At 50.2% G+C, this 24,218-nt stretch overlaps 1 protein-coding gene across 2 annotated transcripts in view; it reads left to right on the top strand.

Moving 5' to 3' along the window:
• SLC9B2 (solute carrier family 9 member B2) overlaps nucleotides 1–24,218 on the top strand; it is a 127,924-nt gene that overhangs the window by 90,638 nt on the left and 13,068 nt on the right. For both annotated transcript variants that reach the window (XM_077278074.1, XM_077278082.1), the window contains exons 9-10: nucleotides 5,741–5,890; nucleotides 7,067–7,175. In XM_077278074.1, the coding sequence (XP_077134189.1) occupies nucleotides 5,741–5,890; nucleotides 7,067–7,175 (259 nt within the window). The remainder of the gene's footprint in view (nucleotides 1–5,740; nucleotides 5,891–7,066; nucleotides 7,176–24,218) is intronic.

The raw sequence follows: 24,218 nt of genomic DNA, 5'->3' as shown, positions 1-24,218 counted from the left end.
AATCTCAACAGTGGAACATGGTGGTGGCAGCATCATGCTATTGAGGGTGTTTTTCAGCTGCAGGGACAGGACAACTGGATGTCATTGAAGGAAACATAAATATAGCCAAGTACAGAGATATCCTGGATGAAAACCTCTTCCAGAGTGCTCTGGACCTCAGAATTGGCCGAAGGTTCACCTTCCAACAAGACAATGACCCTACGCACACAGCTAAAATAACAATGGAGTGGCTTCAGAACAACTCTGTGACCATTCTCGACTGCTCCAGCCAGATCTCTGACCTAAACCCAATTGAGCATCTCTGGAGAGACCTGAAAATGGCTGTCCACCTACATTCACCATCCAACCTGATGGAACTGTAGAAAATCTGCAAGAAAGAATGGCAGAGGCAAATCCAGGTGTGAAAAACTTGTTGCATCATTCCCAAGAAGACTCATGGTTGTACTAGCTCAAAAGGGTGCTTCTACTCCATACTGAGCAAAGGGTCTGAATGCTTATGACCATGTGATATTACAGTTTTTCTTTATAAATAAATTTTCTACATTTGTTTTTTTTTTCAGTCAAGATGGGGTGCAGAGTGTACATTAATGAAAAAATTGAACTTTTTTGAATTTGCCAAATGGCTGCAATGAAACAAAGAGTGAAAAATGTAAAGAGATCTGAATACTTTCTGTACCCACTGTACCTGTTTGAACTCGTTACCTGTATAAAAGACACCTGTCCAGACACTCAATCAATCACAATCCAACCTCTTCACCAAGGCCAAGACCAAAGAGCTGTCTAAGGACACCAGGGAAAAAATTGTAGACCTGCACAAGACTGGAATGGACTAAAGAACAATAGAGAAGCAGCTTGGTGAGAAGACAACTGTTCATACAATTATTAGAAAATCGAAAAAACACAAGATGACTGTCAGTATTCCTTGGTCTGTGACTCCATGCAAGATCTTACCTCATGGGGTAAGGATGATTCTGGGGAAGGTCCGGAATCTGCCCAGAACTACAACCTGGTCAATGATCTGAAGAGATCTGGGACTATAGTCTTAAACATTTCCTTTATTAACACTCTATGCTGTCATGAGTTAAAATCCTGCAGGGCACGCTCATGCCAGCACATGTCCAGGCCTGTTTGAAGTTCGCCAATGAGCATTTGGATGATCCAGAGGAGGCATGGGAGAGTCATATGGTCAGATGAGACTAAACTAGAACTTTTGGCATCAACTCCACTCTGTGTTTGGAGGAAGAAAAAGGAGTACTACCCCAAGAACACCATCCCAACCATGAAGCATGGTGGGGGAAACCTCGTACTTTGGGGATTTTGCCCAACAACTTCCTTCCTTCAGTAAGAGCATTGCAAGTGGGTTGTGACTGGATCTTCCAGCATGGCAATGACCCGAAACACACAGCCAGGGCAACTGAGTGGCGCCATAAGGAGCATTTCAAGGTCCTGGAGTGGCCTAGCCAGTCTCCAGACCTGAACCCAATAGAAAATCTTTGGAGGGAGCTGAAAGTCAATGTTGCCCAGCGACAGCCTCAAAACCTGAAAGATCTGGAGAAGATATGTATGGAGGAGTGGGCCAAATCCCTGCTGCAGTGTGTGCAAACTTGGTCAAGAACTACAGGAAACGTCTGCCTACTGTAATTGGAAACAAAGGTTTCTATAACATATATTAAAGTTGTTTTTTTTTTCTATTGTATTAACCCCTTAGGCTATGTGCACACGTCCGGAATTGCCTATGCAGCATCAATAGTAAAAAGATCTAATGTTAAAAATAATTTAAAAAATAAAAAATTGTGATATTCTCACCTTCCGGCGTCCCCCACAGCATTCCCGCTCCTCGCGATGCTCCCGTTCTCAATAATGCCTCGCGGCAATGACCCCAGATGATGTAGCATCACGCGAGACCGCTATGTCATCACAGGTCATTGCCGCAAAGCATCCCCTACAAACGGGAGCATCGCGAGGAGCGGGAAGGCTGCGAGTGACGCCGCAAGGTGAAAATATCACGATTTTTTATTTAAATTTTTTTATACACGTATATGGTTCCTAGGGCCTGGAGGAGAGTCTCCTCTCCTCCATCCTGTGTACCAACCGCACATGATCCGCTTACTTCCCACATGGTGGGCATAGCCACATGCGGAAAGTAAGCGGATCAATGCATTCCTATGTGTGCTGAATCCCCGCGATTCCGCACAAAGAGTAAACATGCTGCGTTTTTTTCCGGAATGCGATTCCGCCGCGGAAGAAAACGCAACATGTGCACAAAAAATGCGGATTGCATTCTAATAAGATGCTTAATGTATGTGTTTTTTTCGTGGATTTATGACGTTTTTATAGCAAAAAAACTTGAACAATCCTGAACGTGTGACTTTTATCGGACGCTAATACGCTGATGTCCATATCCCCCGCTTTGATGTGGGCTCCGGCGGTGAGCCCGCATCAAAGCCGGGACATGTCAGCTGTTTTGAATAGCTGACATGTTCCCGCAACAGGCGCAGGTGGAATCGTTATCCACCCACGCCTATTAACTAGTTAAATGCCGCTGTCAGCGGCATTTAATAAGCGCTTCCGGCCATTGGGCCTGAAATACGTGCACCGCTGACCCCATCACGTGATTGGCGGTCTTCGATTCGTCGGCATGACAGTCCTCTAGAGGTCTGCTTGAGACCTTTATGGTTGTTGATGCCGGATTTCTATGAGTGCCCCCCTGTGGTCGGCGCTCATGGCAAATCTGTAATTCTACTACATAGAGGCGATCTGAGCATCGCCTCTATGTAGCAGAGCCGATCGAGCTATGGCAGCTACTAGCCTCCCATGGAGGCTATTGAAGCGTGCCAAAAGTTAAAGAAAAATGTTTTTTAAATTATTAAAAAAATAAAAAAACACACAAGTTCAAATCACCCCCTTTCGCCCCATTCAAAATATAAAAAATGAAACATACACATATTTGGTATCGCTGCATACAGAATCGGCCAATCTATCAGTACAAAAAGGATTAACCTGATCGCTAAACTGCGTAGCGAGAAAAAAATTAAAAACTCCAGAACTACGTTTTTTTTGTCGCCACGACATTGCATTAAAATGTAATACCGGACGATCAAAAGAACATATATGCACAAAAGTGGTATCACGAAAAATGGAGACGCTACGGGTCTCGGAAAATGGCGCAATCCTTTTTTTTTTTTTTAGCAAACTTTGGAATTTTTTTCACCACTTAGATAAAAAAAGAACCTAGACCTGTTTGGCGTCTATGAACTCGTAATGACTTGGAGAATCATAATGGCTGGTCAGTTTTAACTTTTAGTGAACCTAGCAAAAAAGCCAAACAAAAAAAACAAGTGTGGGATTGCACTTTTTTTGCAATTTCACTGTACTTGGAATTTTTAACTTTTTCCTGCTTTGGAGTACATGACATGATAAAACTAATGGTGTAGTTCAAATGTACAACTTGTCCTGCAAAAAATAAGCCCTCACATAGCCATATTGACGAAAAAATAAAAAAGTTATGGCTCTGGAAAGAAGGGAAACGAAAACGCAAATCTGAAAAAAGCTCCGGTCATGAAGGGGTTAAATACTCATTTCATGCAATAAAATGCTAATTAATAATGTAAAAATCATACAATCTGATTTTCAGGATTTTTTTTTTTAGATTCTATCTTTCACAGTTGCAGCCTACCTATAAAAATTAGATCTCTCCATTCTTTGTAGGTGGGAAAACTTGCAGAGTCGGCAGTATATCAAATACTTATTTTCCCCACTGTATATAATTTATCTTTTACATTTTAAAAATTACATAAAGTAAATTGAGCCGGTGCAAAAGTTTGGCACCCTGCATAGTTAGTACCTAGTAGCACCCCCTTTTTTGAAAGTATCACAGCTTGTAAATGCTTTTTTTAGCCAGCCTACAGTATTTTAGTTCTTGTTTGAGGGATTTTCATGCATTCTTCCTTGGAAAATTCTTCCAGTTCTGTGATATTCCTGGGTCATCTTGCATGCACCGCTATTTTGAGGTCTAGCTAAAGATTTTTAATGATGTTCAGATCAGGGGATTGTGAGGACCATTGTAAAATCTTCAGCTTGTGCCTTTTGAGGTAGTCTATTGTGGATTTTGCTGTGTATTTAGAATCATTATCTATTCGTTGAAGACATCCTCTGTTCAACTTCAACTTTTTTACAGGTGGAGTTATGTTTGCATCAAAAATTTGTTGACATTTGATTGAATCTATTCTTCCTTCTACCCATGAAATACCCGATGCTACTGGCTGCAACACATTGATTGATCCACCCCCATGCATTAATGGTTGGAGATACACATATCTTTTGATCATTGTGACTAAAGAGATCTATTTTAACCTCATCGCTCCACAGAACTTGTTTCCAAACTGCATCAGACTTGTTTAGATGTTCTTTTGCATACTTCTGACACTGAATTTTATAGTGAGGATGCAGGAGAGGTTTTCTTCTGATGAGTCTTCCCTGAAGGCCATATTTGTGCTGCAGTCTCTGAACAGTAGAATAATGTACTACAACTCCAGAATCTGCTAAATCTTTCTAAAAGTCTTATGCAGTCAAGCTGGGGTTCTGATTTGCCTCTCTACTAATCCATGAGCAGCTCTCGCTGAAATTGTGCTTGGTCTTCCAGACCTTAGCTTGACCTCCACTGTTTCTGTTAACTGATATTTCTTAATTATATTTTGAACTGAGGAAAGGGCAACTAGCAAAGCATTGTCAATCTTCTTTATAAAGTTCCCCTGCTTTGTGAGCCTCCACCACTTTCAGAGTTACTAGGCAGCTGCTTAAAAAATCCATGGCTGCTGTTTTTTGGCACAAGGTTAGAGGAGGCTGAGTTTTTATAAAGCTGAGAAATTTGCATCACCTGACAATGATGTTGAACAAGCCATAACCCTAACAGGCTAATTAAGACCTGATAACTTGGTCAAAGTTATCTGAGCACACAAATCTCCAAGGGTGCCCAAACTTTTGCATTGGCCCATTTTCCTTTTTTGTATATTTTGCCTAAAATACAAAAAAAAAGTGTCATCCTTAATTTTAGGTCTTTTAGAGATCATTTAATCTTCAACTTACCTAACTGTACACAATAACAGTAATTTTGACCAGGGGTGTCCAAACTTTTACATGCTAGTATATACGTCATCGATCGTGCCCCTGACTTTGATGTGGGCTTTGGTGCTGAGTCTGCATCTTTCCGTGCAGATGACAGTCGATTTGACCAGCTGTCATGTGCATCTAACAGCCGAGGGTAGAATTGCGATTCACCCGCTGCTTCTAAAATGTTAAATGCTGTCAATCTCTAACAGTGGCATTTATCTCATGCTAACAGGAAGCATGTCCCAAAACACGCCCATTGGCGCCCCTGTCATGTGATTTGCAGGGCGCCAATGGGTTGTCATGAGGGCTGAAGCTCTGCTATGTGTAGCACAGACGATCGGAAGATCACAGCTTTAAGTCTCCTAAGGGAACAACTGAAGCAAGTGAACAGTGAAGAGTAAGGAAAAAAAAAGTTTTTAAAAGTATTAAACAAGTTCAAATTGCCCCCTTTTGGCCCCATTCAAAATAAAACATAAAAAAAAAATGGTATGGATGGAGTGTAACATATATACAAAGTTACATTCTAGTAACTGTATTAAGAAATCACCTTTATTCTAAAGGAAATAGATGGTATATAAAAAGTCTTGCAAATACGTTAGGAATTCACCTTTTTGTTCCCCTTCTTTAACAGGAGATGCTGAAGTGGAAAAGGTCTTATCTTATTTTGGCACTGTCCCTGTTTGCAGTGTTTGGCAGTCTTTTCTTTGGCTTTCCTGGTTCTGGAGGATTGTGTACATTGGTGATGGCTTTTCTGGCTGGCTTTGGGTGGTCTGGAGAAAAGGTAAGCTCAGGGTTCTGTTGTACAATGAACTGAGTACAAATCAGCTCATTGTAGTTTGACTAGGAAACAGCAGTGACCACAAAATATACAGTTTTACAGTGCAACCAGTTGATTAGGGAGAAAACTCTTCTTAGTTTTCCTATTTTCTTGGTTACCATGTGAGTATTTGAAAGAGTTTCTCATGCAGAATAATCAGCACTCGTTACATTAAAATGGCAGCACATCCTAGTCTGAAGAAATACTGCTACAGAGACCCTTGTCTGAACTGTTAGACGAGCTGGATTCAAAACACACACCTCAGTGAGCTGCCAGTACACAGCACTGATATGAAATAAATCATCTTGCTGACTGAGCTCTCCAGCTTCAGTTCACCATGCACACTCAGTCAACAAGAGCTTTAATTCTTTTCATGTCACAGACCTGCTCTGATAGCCCACAATGGTGTTTTTGTGAGTTTGATACTGCTCCTCTGACAGTTGAGACGCAGGTCTCGGGAGTGGTGTTTCTTCCGACTGCAACATGTCCTGATGCGTGACTAGAATGGGCTGGAATTTGAACTATGTGACTGTGCCATTTAAACACATTTTTGGAGACCCCTCTACGTGTATGCAGACCCTTGAATTCAAAACTACAACTAGAAAAACTCGAGTCACATATAAATTCTAATGGCCTCTGACTAACCTAAATGTGGCTTTTTGCTGCTCTGCTGGTGTTCCAATGTTATGGTTGTTAATATGAGGCTTGTGTATGGCCACTGCCCATGTAAACTCAGTGTCTGAAACTTCCGATGTTGCTTCTAGAGCGTGTAAAGGACGTAACATGTCTTTTACCTACCTTGGCACTTCACAGCACAGCTGTTGTTACCCCCTGGATGTTTCTGCTTACAGTGCACTCATACACTTCTACAGAGAGTGAAATCCTGAAATGACACTGTTACTATCTGAACAGATGGCATCATGTGACAGCAGTTTCACAAACCCCATTCTTCCTCCACTGTTAGTCTATGTAAATTTCATGATTGTATTATTGATTTATGTGCACCTGCTGGCAATATTTGTGGCTGCAAGGCCCGAAGCTTTTACTGTAGGATTGCTTACATATGGTTATGTTAGTTGCCTTATTCCCCTTCTCCAGGCTGCCGTGTGACCATTCTAACCATGTACATTTCTTTTACAGGATGTAGTTGATGACATTATTGCAGTCGGCTGGGATATTTTCCAGTTATTGCTCTTCAGCTTGATTGGAGCAGAAATATCAGTTTCCTCATTAAGGCCAGAGACAGTAGGTAAATATGATCTCACAAAATATCAGCCAGTTACATTTTATATTTGCTAGAAGAATACTCAATAATTCTTAGCTCCGTATAACATATTAATGTAAAATTAGGACGAGTTTCAAGATTGTTGGAAGACCATTCCCGGTGACTACCTCTTGAAGCTCATCAAGAGAATGCCAAGAGTGTGCAAAGCAGTCATCAAAGCAAAAGGTGGCTACTTTGAAGCACCTAGAATATAAGACATATTTTCAGTTGTTTCACACTTTTTTGATAAGTACATAATTCCACATGTGTTAATTCATAGTTTTGAAGCCTTCAGTGTGAATGTACCATTTTCATAGCCATGAAAATACAGAAAAATGAGACCTAACACAGTGGCAAAAAAAAAAAATTTTAAATATGAAAATATGAAAAATAAAAACATAAGTTAAAATTAACCTCCCTCTTTATAAGTAAAGTAATAAAAAGTACGGTATAAATACACGTGGTATTGTTACACCTGTAAAAGTCCAAAGTATGAAATTAAAGGAAACCTGTTAGCCCCAAAATCGAAGATGAGCTAAGCCCACCAGCATCAGGGGCTTATCTACAGCATTCTGTAATGGGCGGTCACGGTCCGGTCCGATGGGTGTCGTGGTTCGGTGCCTCCTATCTTCTTACGATGACGTCCTCTACTTGTCTTCACGCTGCGGTTCCCTTTAATTAACCCGATCTGTAAATGCTGTAATGACCCCCAAAAATATAAAAACTCGAAAATTGACGTGACATGCCATCCCCACCCCCAAAAATATTCAAGAAGAGGTGGTCAAAACAATGTATCTAAATGGTATCAATAAAAAATGTCAGCTCACACAGCCTCATTGCCAGAAAATTGAAAACTTTACGCGTCTGAGTATGGTAACACAAGCAAATTGTTATTTATTTTTATTAATTTTTTTAATTTACAAATTCCAATTCTTTTTTTCACTACTTTACAAAAACAAACTGCATGTTTTGTATCCATTTGATCATACAGATCAAGAATTGGAGAATCACAGTGCAAGTTCATTTTTACTGTATGTCGTTACTTAACCCCTTAGGCTTCTTTCACACTAGCGTCGGGCCGAGGTTCCCGACGCTAGCGTTGTCTCCGCCGCACAATGGGTGCAGCGGATGCATTTTTCCAGCGCATCCGCTGCCCCATTGTGAGGTGCGGGGGAGGTGGGGGCGGAGTTCCGGCCGCGCATGCGCGGTCGGAAAAAGCGGACCGTCGGGAGCAAAAAACGTTACATGTAACGTTTTTTGGTCCCGACGGTCCGCCACAACACGGCGCAACCGTCGCACGAGTGGCAATGCGTCGCAAATGCGTCGCTAATGTTAGTCAATGCTGAAAAAACGCATCCTGCAAGCACTTTTGCAGGATGCGTTTTTTCGGCAAAACGACGCATTTGCGACGTATCGCAGTGTGTGAAAGTAGTAGAGTGTGAAAGTAGCCTTACTGACATCGGACGTTGTGACAGCTTCTAGCCTCCTATGGAGACTATTGAAGCATGGCAAAAGTAAAAAAAAAAATCTCTCTCTCTCTCTCTCTCTCTCTCTCTCTCTCTCTCTCTCTCTCTCTCTCTCTCTCTCTCTCTCTCTCTCTCTCTCTCTCTCTCTCTCTCTCTCTCTCTCCTCTCTCTCTCTCTCTCTCTATATATATATATATATATATATATATATATATATATATATATATATAGCATCGTGATTACTCGGTAATCCCGCCCCTGGACAGTAGCTCCGCCCCCCAACACATCACCACACATAATCCTGCCCCCAACCCCATTACCACACACAATCCGCACCACATCACCACACATAATTCCGCCCCCCCACCACATCACCACACATAATCCCGCCCCCCACCACATCACCACACAATCCCGCCCCCCCACCACATCACCACACATAATCCCGCCCCCCCACCACCACCACACAATCCCGCCCCCCCACCACATCACCACACAATCCCGCCCCCCCACATCACCACACATAATCCCGCCCCCCACCACATCACCACACACAATCCCGCCCCCACCACATCACCACACAATCCCGCCCCCCCACCCCATTACCACACACAATCCCCCCACCCCATTACCACACACAATCCCGCCCCCCCACCCCATTACCACACACAATCCCGCCCCCCCACCCCATTACCACACACAATCCCGCCCCCCCACCCCATTACCACACACAATCCCGCCCCCCCACCCCATTACCACACACAATCCCGCCCCCCCACCCCATTACCACACACAATCCTGCCCCCCACCCCATTACCACACGATCCCGCCCCCCACCAGATCACCACACGATCCCGCCCCCCACCAGATCACCACACATAATCCCGCCCCCCACCACATTACCACACATAATCCCGCCCCCCACCACATTACCACAGATAATCCCGCCCCCCACCACATTACCACACATAATCCTGCCCCCAACCCCATTACCACACACAATCCGCACCACGTCACCGCACACCATCCCGCCCCCCCACCACATCACCACACACAATCCCGCCCCCCCACCACATCACCACACACAATCCCGCCCCCCCACCACATCACTACACACAATCCCGCCCCCCACCCCATTACCACACGATCCCGCCCCCCACCAGATCACCACACGATCCCGCCCCCCACCAGATCACCACACATAATCCCGCCCCCCCACCACATTACCACACATAATTCCGCCCCCCCCACATTACCACAGATAATCCCGCCCCCCACCACATTACCACACATAATCCTGCCCCCAACCCCATTACCACACACAATCCGCATCACATCACCGCACACCATCCCGCCCCCCACCACATCACCACACACAATCCCGCCCCCCACCACATCACCACACACAATCCCGCCCCCCACCACATCACCACACACAATCCCGCCCCCCACCACATCACCACACAATCCCGCCCCCCCACCACATCACCACACACAATCCCGCCCCCCCAACACATCACCACACATAATCCCGCCCCCCCACCCCATTACCACACAATCCCGCCCCCCCACCCCATTACCACACAATCCCGCCCCCCCACCCCATTACCACACAATCCCGCCCCCCCACCCCATTACCACACAATCCCGCCCCCCCACCCCATTACCACACAATCCCGCCCCCCCACCCCATTACCACACAATCCCGCCCCCCCACCCCATTACCACACAATCCCGCCCCCCCACCCCATTACCACACAATCCCGCCCCCCCACCCCATTACCACACAATCCCGCCCCCCCACCCCATTACCACACAATCCCGCCCCCCCACCCCATTACCACACAATCCCGCCCCCCCACCCCATTACCACACAATCCCGCCCCCCCACCCCATTACCACACAATCCCGCCCCCCCACCCCATTACCACACAATCCCGCCCCCCACCCCATTACCACACACAATCCCGCCCCCACCCCATTACCACACAATCCCGCCCCCCACCAGATCATCACACATAATCCCGCCCCCCACCACATTACCACACACAATCCCGCCCCCCACCACATTACCGCACACAATCCCGCCCCCACCACATTACCGCACAATCCCGCCCCCCCACCCCATTACCGCACAATCCCGCCCCCCCACCCCATTACCACACAATCCCGCCCCCCCACCCCATTACCACACAATCCCGCCCCCCCACCCCATTACCACACAATCCCGCCCCCCCACCCCATTACCACACAATCCCGCCCCCCACCCCATTACCACACAATCCCGCCCCCCCACCCCATTACCACACAATCCCGCCCCCCCACCCCATTACCACACAATCCCGCCCCCCCACCCCATTACCACACAATCCCGCCCCCCCACCCCATTACCACACAATCCCGCCCCCCCACCCCATTACCACACAATCCCGCCCCCCCACCCCATTACCACACAATCCCGCCCCCCACCCCATTACCACACACAATCCCGCCCCCACCCCATTACCACACAATCCCGCCCCCCACCAGATCATCACACATAATCCCGCCCCCCACCACATTACCACACACAATCCCGCCCCCCACCACATTACCACACATAATCCCGCCCCCCACCACATTACCACACATAATCCCGCCCCCCACTACATTACCACACATAATCCCGCCCCCCACCACATTACCACACACAATCCGCACCACATCACCGCACACCATCCCGCCCCCCCACCACATCACCGCACACAATCCCGCCCCCCCACCACATCACCACACACAATCCCGCCCCCCACCCCATTACCACACGATCCCGCCCCCCACCAGATCACCACACGATCCCACCCCCCCACCACATTACCACACATAATTCCGCCCCCCCCACATTACCACAGATAATCCCGCCCCCCACCACATTACCACACATAATCCTGCCCCCAACCCCATTACCACACACAATCCGCACCACATCACCGCACACCATCCCGCCCCCCACCACATCACCACACACAATCCCGCCCCCCACCACATTACCACACACAATCCCGCCCCCCACCACATTACCACACATAATCCCGCCCCCCACTACATTACCACACATAATCCCGCCCCCCACCACATTACCACACACAATCCGCACCACATCACCGCACACCATCCCGCCCCCCCACCACATCACCGCACACAATCCCGCCCCCCCACCACATCACCACACACAATCCCGCCCCCCACCCCATTACCACACGATCCCGCCCCCCACCAGATCACCACACGATCCCGCCCCCCCACCACATTACCACACATAATTCCGCCCCCCCCACATTACCACAGATAATCCCGCCCCCCACCACATTACCACACATAATCCTGCCCCCAACCCCATTACCACACACAATCCGCACCACATCACCGCACACCATCCCGCCCCCCACCACATCACCACACACAATCCCGCCCCCCACCACATCACCACACACAATCCCGCCCCCCACCACATCACCACACAATCCCGCCCCCCCACCACATCACCACACACAATCCCGCCCCCCCAACACATCACCACACATAATCCCGCCCCCCCACCCCATTACCACACAATCCCGCCCCCCCACCCCATTACCACACAATCCCGCCCCCCCACCCCATTACCACACAATCCCGCCCCCCCACCCCATTACCACACAATCCCGCCCCCCCACCCCATTACCACACAATCCCGCCCCCCCACCCCATTACCACACAATCCCGCCCCCCCACCCCATTACCACACAATCCCGCCCCCCCACCCCATTACCACACAATCCCGCCCCCCCACCCCATTACCACACAATCCCGCCCCCCCACCCCATTACCACACACAATCCCGCCCCCACCCCATTACCACACAATCCCGCCCCCCACCAGATCATCACACATAATCCCGCCCCCCACCACATTACCACACACAATCCCGCCCCCCACCACATTACCACACACAATCCCGCCCCCACCACATTACCACACACAATCCCGCCCCCCACCACATTACCGCACACAATCCCGCCCCCCACCACATTACCGCACACAATCCCGCCCCCCACCACATTACCACACACAATCCCGCCCCCCACCACATTACCACACACAATCCCGCCCCCCACCACATTACCACACATAATCCCGCCCCCCACCACATTACCACACATAATCCCGCCCCCCACCACATTACCACACACAATCCGCACCACATCACCGCACACCATCCCGCCCCCCCACCACATCACCGCACACAATCCCGCCCCCCCACCACATCACCACACATAATCCCGCCCCCCACCACATCACCACACACAATCCCGCCCCCCACCACATCACCACACAATCCCGCCCCCCCACCACATCACCACACACAATCCCGCCCCCCCAACACATCACCACACAATCCCGCCCCCCCACCCCATTACCACACAATCCCGCCCCCCCACCCCATTACCACACAATCCCGCCCCCCACCCCATTACCACACAATCCCGCCCCCCCACCCCATTACCACACAATCCCGCCCCCCCACCCCATTACCACACAATCCCGCCCCCCCACCCCATTACCACACAATCCCGCCCCCCCACCCCATTACCACACAATCCCGCCCCCCCACCCCATTACCACACAATCCCGCCCCCACCCCATTACCACACACAATCCCGCCCCCACCCCATTACCACACAATCCCGCCCCCCACCAGATCATCACACATAATCCCGCCCCCCACCACATTACCGCACACAATCCCGCCCCCCACCACATTACCGCACACAATCCCGCCCCCACCACATTACCGCACACAATCCCGCCCCCCACCACATTACCGCACACAATCCCGCCCCCCACCACATTACCGCACACAATCCCGCCCCCCACCACATTACCGCACACAATCCCGCCCCCCACCACATTACCACACACAATCCCGCCCCCCACCACATTACCACACACAATCCCGCCCCCCACCACATTACCACACACAATCCCGCCCCCCACCACATTACCACACACAATCCCGCCCCCCACCACATTACCACACACAATCCGCACCACATCACCGCACACCATCCCGCCCCCCACCACATCACCGCACACAATCCCGCCCCCCCACCACATCACCACACATAATCCCGCCCCCCACCACATCACCACACACAATCCCGCCCCCCACCACATCACCACACAATCCCGCCCCCCCACCACATCACCACACAATCCCGCCCCCCCACCCCATTACCACACAATCCCGCCCCCCCACCCCATTACCACACAATCCCGCCCCCCCACCCCATTACCACACAATCCCGCCCCCCCACCCCATTACCACACAATCCCGCCCCCCCACCCCATTACCACACAATCCCGCCCCCCCACCCCATTACCACACAATCCCGCCCCCCCACCCCATTACCACACAATCCCGCCCCCCCACCCCATTACCACACAATCCCGCCCCCCCACCCCATTACCACACAATCCCGCCCCCCCACCCCATTACCACACAATCCCGCCCCCCCACCCCATTACCACACAATCCCGCCCCCCCACCCCATTACCACACAATCCCGCCCCCCCACCCCATTACCACACAATCCCGCCCCCCCACCCCATTACCACACAATCCCGCCCCCCCACCCCATTACCACACAATCCCGCCCCCCCACCCCATTACCACACAATCCCGCCCCCCCACCCCATTACCACACAATCCCGCCCCCCCACCCCATTACCACACAATCCCGCCCCCCCACCCCATTACCACACAATCCCGCCCCCCCACCCCATTACCACACAATCCCGCCCCCCCCACCCCATTACCACACAATCCCGCCCCCCCACCCCATTACCACACAATCCCGCCCCCCCACCCCATTACCACACAATCCCGCCCCCCCACCCCATTACCACACAATCCCGCCCCCCCACCCCATTACCACACAATCCCGCCCCCCCACCCCATTACCACACAATCCCGCCCCCCCACCCCATTACCACACAATCCCGCCCCCCCACCCCATTACCACACAATCCCGCCCCCCCACCCCATTACCACACAATCCCGCCCCCCCACCCCATTACCACACAATCCCGCCCCCCCACCCCATTACCACACAATCCCGCCCCCCCACCCCATTACCACACAATCCCGCCCCCCCACCCCATTACCACACAATCCCGCCCCCCCACCCCATTACCACACAATCCCGCCCCCCCACCCCATTACCACACAATCCCGCCCCCCCACCCCATTACCACACAATCCCGCCCCCCCACCCCATTACCACACAATCCCGCCCCCCCACCCCATTACCACACAATCCCGCCCCCCCACCCCATTACCACACAATCCCGCCCCCCCACCCCATTACCACATAATCCCGCCCCCCCACCACATTACCACACATAATCCCGCCCCCCACCCCATTACCACACATAATCCCGCCACTTCAACACATCACCACACATAATCCCGCCCCCCACCCCTTTACCACACATAATCCCGCCCCCCACCCCTTTACCACACACAAAAATTACCACACATAATCCCGCCCCCCCACATCACCCCACATAATCCCGCCCACCACATTACCACAGATAATCCCGACCCCCCACCACATTACCACACATAATCCCGCCCCCCACCACATTACCACACACAATCCCGCCCCCCACCAAATTACCACACACAATCCCGCCCCCCACCAAATTACCACACACAATCCCGCCCCCCACCACATTACCACACATAATCCCGCCCCCCACATTACCACACACAATCCCGCCCCCCACCACATTACCACACACAATCCCGCCCCCCACCCCATCACCACACACAATTACGCCCCCCACCCCATCACCACACATAATCCCGCCCCTCCACCCCATTACCACACAATCCCGCCCCTCCACCCCATTACCACACAATCCCGCCCCCCCACCCCATTACCACACACAATCCCGCCCCCCCACCCCATTACCACACACAATCCCGCCCCCCCACCCCATTACCACACACAATCCCGCCCCCCCACCCCATTACCACACACAATCCCGCCCCCCCACCCCATTACCACACACAATCCCGCCCCCCCCACCCCATTACCACACACAATCCCGCCCCCCCCACCCCATTACCACACACAATCCCGCCCCCCCACCCCATTACCACACACAATCCCGCCCCCCCACCCCATTACCACACACAATCCCGCCCCCCACCCCATCACCACACACAATTACGCCCCCCACCCCATCACCACACATAATCCCCCCCACCCCATTACCACACACAATCCCGCCCCCCACCACATCACCACACATAATCCCGCCCCTCCACCCCATTACCACACAATCCCGCCCCCCCACTCCATTACCACACACAATCCCGCCCCCCCACCCCATTACCACACACAAAATTACCACACACAATCCCGCCCCCCCACCCCATTACCACACACAATCCCGCCCCCCCACCCCATTACCACACACAATCCCGCCCCCCCACCCCATTACCACACACAATCCCGCCCCCCCACCCCATTACCACACACAATCCCGCCCCCCCCACCCCATTACCACACACAATCCCGCCCCCCCACCCCATTACCACACACAATCCCGCCCCCCCACCCCATTACCACACACAATCCCGCCCCCCCACCCCATTACCACACACAATCCCGCCCCCCCACCCCATTACCACACACAATCCCGCCCCCCCACCCCATTACCACACACAATCCCGCCCCCCCACCCCATTACCACACACAATCCCGCCCCCCCACCCCATTACCACACACAATCCCGCCCCCCCACCCCATTACCACACACAATCCCGCCCCCCCACCCCATTACCACACACAATCCCGCCCCCCCACCCCATTACCACACACAATCCCGCCCCCCACCCCATCACCACACACAATTACGCCCCCCACCCCATCACCACACATAATCCCCCCCACCCCATTACCACACACAATCCCGCCCCCCACCACATCACCACACATAATCCCGCCCCTCCACCCCATTACCACACAATCCCGCCCCCCCACTCCATTACCACACACAATCCCGCCCCCCCACCCCATTACCACACACAATCCCGCCCCCCCACCCCATTACCACACACAATCCCGCCCCCCCACCCCATTACCACACACAATCCCGCCCCCACCCCATTACCACACAATCCCGCCCCCCACCAGATCATCACACATAATCCCGCCCCCCACCACATTACCACACACAATCCCGCCCCCCACCACATTACCACACATAATCCCGCCCCCACCACATTACCACACATAATCCCGCCCCCCACCACATTACCACACACAATCCCGCCCCCCACCACATTACCACACATAATCCCGCCCCCCACCACATTACCACACATAATCCCGCCCCCCACCATATTACCACAGATAATCCTGCGCCCCCACATTACCACACACAATCCTGCCCCCCACCCCATCACCACACACAATCCCGCCCCCCCACCCCATTACCACACACAATCCCGCCCCCCCCACCCCATTACCACACACAATCCCGCCCCCCCACCCCATTACCACACACAATCCCGCCCCCCCACCCCATTACCACACACAATCCCGCCCCCCCACCCCATTACCACACACAATCCCGCCCCCCACCCCATCACCACACACAATTACGCCCCCCACCCCATCACCACACATAATCCCCCCCACCCCATTACCACACACAATCCCTCCCCCCACCACATCACCACACATAATCCCGCCCCTCCACCCCATTACCACACAATCCCGCCCCCCCACTCCATTACCACACACAATCCCGCCCCCCCACCCCATTACCACACACAAAATTACCACACACAATCCCGCCCCCCCACCCCATTACCACACACAATCCCGCCCCCCCACCCCATTACCACACACAATCCCGCCCCCCCACCCCATTACCACACACAATCCCGCCCCCCCACCCCATTACCACACACAATCCCGCCCCCCCACCCCATTACCACACACAATCCCGCCCCCCCACCCCATTACCACACACAATCCCGCCCCCCCACCCCATTACCACACACAATCCCGCCCCCCCACCCCATTACCACACACAATCCCGCCCCCCCACCCCATTACCACACACAATCCCGCCCCCCCACCCCATTACCACACACAATCCCGCCCCCCCACCCCATTACCACACACAATCCCGCCCCCCCACCCCATTACCACACACAATCCCGCCCCCCCACCCCATTACCACACACAATCCCGCCCCCCCACCCCATTACCACACACAATCCCGCCCCCCCACCCCATTACCACACACAATCCCGCCCCCCCACCCCATTACCACACACAATCCCGCCCCCCCACCCCATTACCACACACAATCCCGCCCCCCCACCCCATTACCACACACAATCCCGCCCCCCACCCCATCACCACACACAATTACGCCCCCCACCCCATCACCACACATAATCCCCCCCACCCCATTACCACACACAATCCCGCCCCCCACCACATCACCACACATAATCCCGCCCCTCCACCCCATTACCACACAATCCCGCCCCCCCACTCCATTACCACACACAATCCCGCCCCCCCACCCCATTACCACACACAATCCCGCCCCCCCACCCCATTACCACACACAATCCCGCCCCCCCACCCCATTACCACACACAATCCCGCCCCCCCACCCCATTACCACACACAATCCCGCCCCCCCACCCCATTACCACACACAATCCCGCCCCCCCACCCCATTACCACACACAATACCGCCCCCCCACCCCATTACCACACACAATCCCGCCCCCCCACCCCATTACCACACACACAATCCCGCCCCCCCACCCCATTACCACACACAATCCCGCCCCCCCACCCCATTACCACACACAATCCCGCCCCCCCACCCCATTACCACACACAATCCCGCCCCCACCCCATCACCACACACAATTACGCCCCCCACCCCATCACCACACATAATCCCCCCCACCCCATTACCACACACAATCCCGCCCCCCACCACATCACCACACATAATCCCGCCCCTCCACCCCATTACCACACAATCCCGCCCCCCCACCCCATTACCACACACAATCTCGCCCCCCCTCACCACATCACCACACATAATCCCACCAACACATCATCTCACTATTGTTATTAACTTCATTTTAAGTTAATCTACCACCTGCGTAAGCGCTTTTGAATGTTGTCATTATTTACTAGTGTAATCACCAGCAGCCTTAATTAGATAGCAGTGAGCGTGCCGAGCGTTAGCTGGCTGGAAACATCTAGTACATGTGTGTGTGTGTGTATGTCTGTATATATATATATATATATATATATATATATATATATATATATATATATATATATATATATATATTTATATGTTCTAATCACCATCCTGTCACCCCATTCAAAATAAAACAATAAAAGTAAAATCGAACATGCACATATTTAGTATCACCACATTCAGAATCTCCAGATCTATCAATAAAAAAAGGATTAACCTGATCACTAAGCGGGGCAGTGATAAAAAAGGTAAAAAAGCCAAAATTAAATTTTTTGGGTCGCCGTGACATTGCATTAAAATGGGCAATCAAAAGATCGTATCTGCACCAAAATAGTATCACCAAAAACGTCAGCTCAGCATGCATAAAATAAACCCTCACCCGACCCGAGATCACAAAAATAGAGATACTATGGGTATCAGAAAATGGCTCGATTTTTTTTTTTTTTTTTTTTTTTTTTTTAGCCAAGTTTGGAATTTTAACTTAGATAAAAAAAAATAACCTAGACATGTTTGGTGTCTATGAACTCATAATGACCTGGAGAATCATAATGGCAGGCCAGTTTTAGCATTTAGTGAATATAGCAAAAAAGCCAAACAAAAAACAAGTGTGGAATTTCAGGGTTTTTTTGCAATTTCACTGCACTTGGAACTTTTTTCCCATTTTCTGGTACATGACATGGTAAAACCAGTGGTGTTGTTCAAATGTACAATTCCTCCCGCAAAAAATAAGCCCTCGCATGGCCATATTGATGGAAAAATAAAAAAGGTATGGCTCTGGGAAGAGGGGGAGCAAAAAACGAAAATGCAAAACCGAAAAAAGCTCCAGGGGTTAAGGGGTTAAAAAAAATATTGTGGAATTGTTCTTTTTTTTTTTCATAATTTCATCACACTTGGATTTTTTCGCCTCCTTCCTGTACCTCACATGATAAAAAAAAAAATGGTGACATTTAAATGTAAACCTGGTCCCCCAAAAAAACACGCTCTCATATGGATATATTGATAGAAAAATATAAATGGTACGGCTCTCGGAAGACTGAGAGGAAAATGCGAAAAAACTAAAAAGTAAAATGGCCATGATGCAAACGTTTTAAAGCGGAACCTGTCACATCCTTTCCCCCACACACACACCCAAAACCGCCCCAATTACGATTTAAAACCCTAATCCTGCATACCAATTATGCCCTTGATAGTGCAGATAAGTATTGCCATCCTCTGCAGATGCCAATGACCTCGCACCAGTCCTCAGATGCTATAATCCCATCCCACTGGGCATGACTGATGTCCTCCTCACTTACGTCCGACTCGCTGTGCTGCAGACATCACGGAGCCAGTGATGACCAGAGGGGCAAGATTACAGCATCCGAGATGGCGACTGATATGGGAGAGTGACCACAGTAAATTGTCAAGTGGAATGAAGGCACCCAGTTGTCAAAGTATTAATACATTTCAAGTAGAAATATCAGAGAATCAGAACATTGCTGAGTTCTACAAAAAGATGCTTAAAAATTGTTCTTTCCTGAGGATACAAATATTTACTAAAATAGAGCAAAAGTACAGCCGATACCTGTTGTGAATTCTGCTCTTGGGTTCCCTCCGGTGGTTGTTGGTGGTAATACAGTTGTCCCTGGGTTGCAATCATGGGCAGGTGTCCCTGCTGATTGCAGTGCTGACTGGGGTATTTAAGGTTGCAGGATTCATTAGTCCTGGCCAGTTGTCCATTGTTCTTGAAAGTTTTGGATCTCAGTCTGGTCCTCCTGCCCTGCTACCAAATCAGCAAAGATAAGTGTCTGTTTTTTTGTTTCTGCAGCTCACATGCTGTGTGCTTTACAGATCAGTGCTATTCATTGTTTTTTCTTGTCCAGCTTAGACTGTCAGGATTTTTCCAGTCAAGTTGGATTCTCAGGAGATGCAGATATACGTTCCATGTCTTTAGTTAGATGGTGGAATTTTTGTATTATCTGCTGTGGATATTTTCAGAGTTTTAATACTGACCGCTTAGCATTCTGTCCTATCCTTTCCTATTTAGCTAGAGTGGCCTCTTTTGCTAAACCCTGTTTTCTGCCTGCGTGTGTCTTTCCTCTAATACTCACAGTCAATATTTGTGGGGGGCTGCCTATCCTTTGGGGTTCTGCTCTGAGGCAAGATAGGATTCCCATTTCCATCTATAGGGGTATTTAGTCCTCCGGCTGTGTCGAGGTGTCTAGGATTGTTAGGTACACCCCACGGCTACTTCTAGTTGCGGTGTCAGTTTAGGGTTTGCAGTCAGTATAGGTTCCACCTTCTCCTGAGAAAGTCTCATGCGGCTCCAAGGTCACCGGATCATAACAGATACCTGCCTGTAGCTGCGCCAACTGCAGTCTGAAACTTTTCAACCGGGTAGATGTTGTCTTTGAACTGAGTGGGGAGTTATGAAATATATATTATAAGTATTGCGGTAAGGTTACTGGTGTACAATGTGTCACGGAAAGCAGTCTCTGAATCAGTGGGATCCGTTGAAGCGTTCCGAAGCTATAACCTCATAGAGTGACAGTGGTCAGAATTTTAAAAATTGGTCTGGTTAGGAATGTGAAAACAGGCTCAGTGGTGGAGGGGTTAATATTTGGTTGCACACCCTTTGGAATAAATACAAAAGTATTCAGACCCTTTTAACCCCTTAACGACTGCCGATACGCCTTTTAACGGCTTCAGTTAAGGATACTTAAACCACAGCGCTGTTTATTAACGGAAAAAGTGAATAGCGCCCCCCAGAGTCGGATTTTCTCTGGAGTCTCGGTTACCGGGGGTAGCCGAGACCCCAGAGAACATGATTCGGGGTTTTTTTACCGACCCCCGGGTTGCGATCGCCGGTAATTAACCGTTTACCGGCGGTCTCAAAAAACAAACAAACCGCGATTTCCCATTTAATTTCTCTGTCCTCCGATGTGATCGCACATCAGAGGACAGAGAAATGGGATCCCCGATAGCCCCCTGATACTTACCTGTCTCCCCCGGTGCTCCTCGTGGCTCCCGATGGGCACCGCCATCTTGTTCCGGCCAAAAAATGGCGGACGGAGTACGCCCGCCGGCCGGCACCCTGAAGATCTTTGGGGTCTCGGCTGCCAGGGGTAGCCGAGACCCCACCCCAAAGAACATGATCGGGGTCGGTTTTTACCGACCCCTTTTTTATGATCACCGGCAATTAACTGTTTACCAGCGACCGAAAAAAAAAAAAAAAAAAGCGATGTGTAATTCTCTGTCCTCTGATGTGATTGCACATCAGAGGACAGAGAAATAGGGGGATTCGGGGACCCTGCTATACTTACCTGGGTCCTCCTGTGTCCCCTCCTGGCCGCCGGCTTCTTCCTCCAGTAAGAAAATGGCGGGCGCATGCGTAGTGCGCCCACCATGATCTGCCGGCCCTCAGCTAGAGGAGTTGGGGCTAAATTTAGGGTTAGGGTTGGGGCTAAAGTTAGGGTTGGGTCTAAATTTTGGGTTAGGGTTGGGGCTAAATTTAGGGTTAGGGTTGGGGCTAAATTTAAGGTTAGGGTTGGGGCTTAATTTAGGGTTAGGGTTGGGGCTAAAGTTAGGGTTGGGGTTGGGGCTAAAGTTAGGACTAGGGTTAGGGTTGGGGCTAAAGTTAGGGTTGGGGCTAAAGTTAGGGCTAGGGTTGGGGCTAAATTTAGGACTAGGGTTGCGGCCAAAGTTAGGGTTAGAGTTGGGGTTAGGGTTTGGATTAGGGTTGGCATTAGGGTTACGTTTGGGATTAGGGTTAGGGTTGGGATTAAGGTTAGGGGTGTATTGGGATTAGGGTTAGGTTTGAGAGTAGGGTTGAGATTAGGATTAGGGGTGTGTTGGATTTAGGGTTCTAATTAGGGTTATGGTTGTTTTGGGGTTAGGGTTGTGATTATCTTTAGGGTTGTGATTAGGATTATGGATCGGGTTGGGATTAGGGGTGTGTTGGGGTTAGGGTTGGAGTTAGAATTGGGGGGTTTCCACTGTTTAGGTACATCAGGGGGTCTCTAAACGCCACAGCCAATTTTGCGCTCAAAAAGTCAAATGGTGCTCCCTCCCTTCTGAGCTCTGCCGTGCACCCAAACAGTGGTTTACCCCCGCATCTGGGGCATCAGCGTACTCGGACCCCAAAAGTTGTTGTCCAATTTATCCCGAGTACGCTGATGCCCCATATGTGGGGGTAAACCACTGTTTGGGCGCATGGCAGAGCTCGGAAGGGAAGGAGCGCCATTTTGGAATGCAGACTGATAGAATGGTCTGTGGGCGTTATGTTGGGCGCATCGCAGAGCTTGGAAGAGAAGGAGCGCCGTTTGACTTTTTCAATGCAGAATTGGCTGGAATTGAGATCGGATGCCATGTCACGTTTAGAGAGCCCCTGATGTGCCTAAACAGTGGAAACGCTCCACAAGTGACACCATTTTGGAAACTAGACCCCTTAAGGAACTTATCTAGATGTCTGGTGAGCACTTTGAGCCCCCAAGTGCTTCACTGAAGTTTATAAAGTAGAGCCGTGAAAATAAAAATTCTGCATTGAAAAAGTAAAACGGCGCTCCTTCTCTTCCAAGCTCTGCGATGCGCCCAAACAGTGGTTTACCCCCATATATGGTGTATCGGCATATTCAGGAGAAATTGTGCAACAAAATTTATGGTTAAATTTCTGTTTTTACACTTGTGAAAATAAAAAAAAATGGTTCTGAAGTAAAATGTTTGCAAAAAAAAAGTTCAATGTTCATTTTTTCCTTCCACATTGTTTCAGTTCCTGTGAAGCACGTAAAGGGTTAATAAACTTCTTGAATGTGGTTATGAGCACCTTGAGGGGTGCAGTTTTTAGAATGGTGTCACACTTGGTTATGGTTATTTTCTATCATATAGACCCCTCAAAATGACTTCAAATGTGTCCCTTAAAAAAAATGGTGTTGTAAAAATGAGAAATTGCTGGTCAAATTTTAACCCTTATAACTCCCTAACCAAAAAAAATTTTGTTTCCAAAATTGTGCTGATGTAAAGTAGACATGTGGGAAATGTTATTTATTAACTATTTTTTGTGACATATCTCCCTGATTTAAGGGCATAAAAATACAAAGTTTTAAAATTGCAAAATTTTAAACATTTTCGCCATATTTCCGTTTTTTTCATAAATAATCGCAAGTAATATCGAAGAAATGTTACCACTAACATGAAGTACAATATGTCACGAAAAAACAATCTCAGAATCTGCAGGATCCGTTAA

Source organism: Ranitomeya variabilis, chromosome 1, assembly GCF_051348905.1.
Source record: "Ranitomeya variabilis isolate aRanVar5 chromosome 1, aRanVar5.hap1, whole genome shotgun sequence".
In the NCBI taxonomy this organism is placed as follows: domain Eukaryota; kingdom Metazoa; phylum Chordata; class Amphibia; order Anura; family Dendrobatidae; genus Ranitomeya; species Ranitomeya variabilis.
Note: the sequence above shows the minus strand (reverse complement) of the source record. Positions and strands in the feature narration are given on the sequence as shown.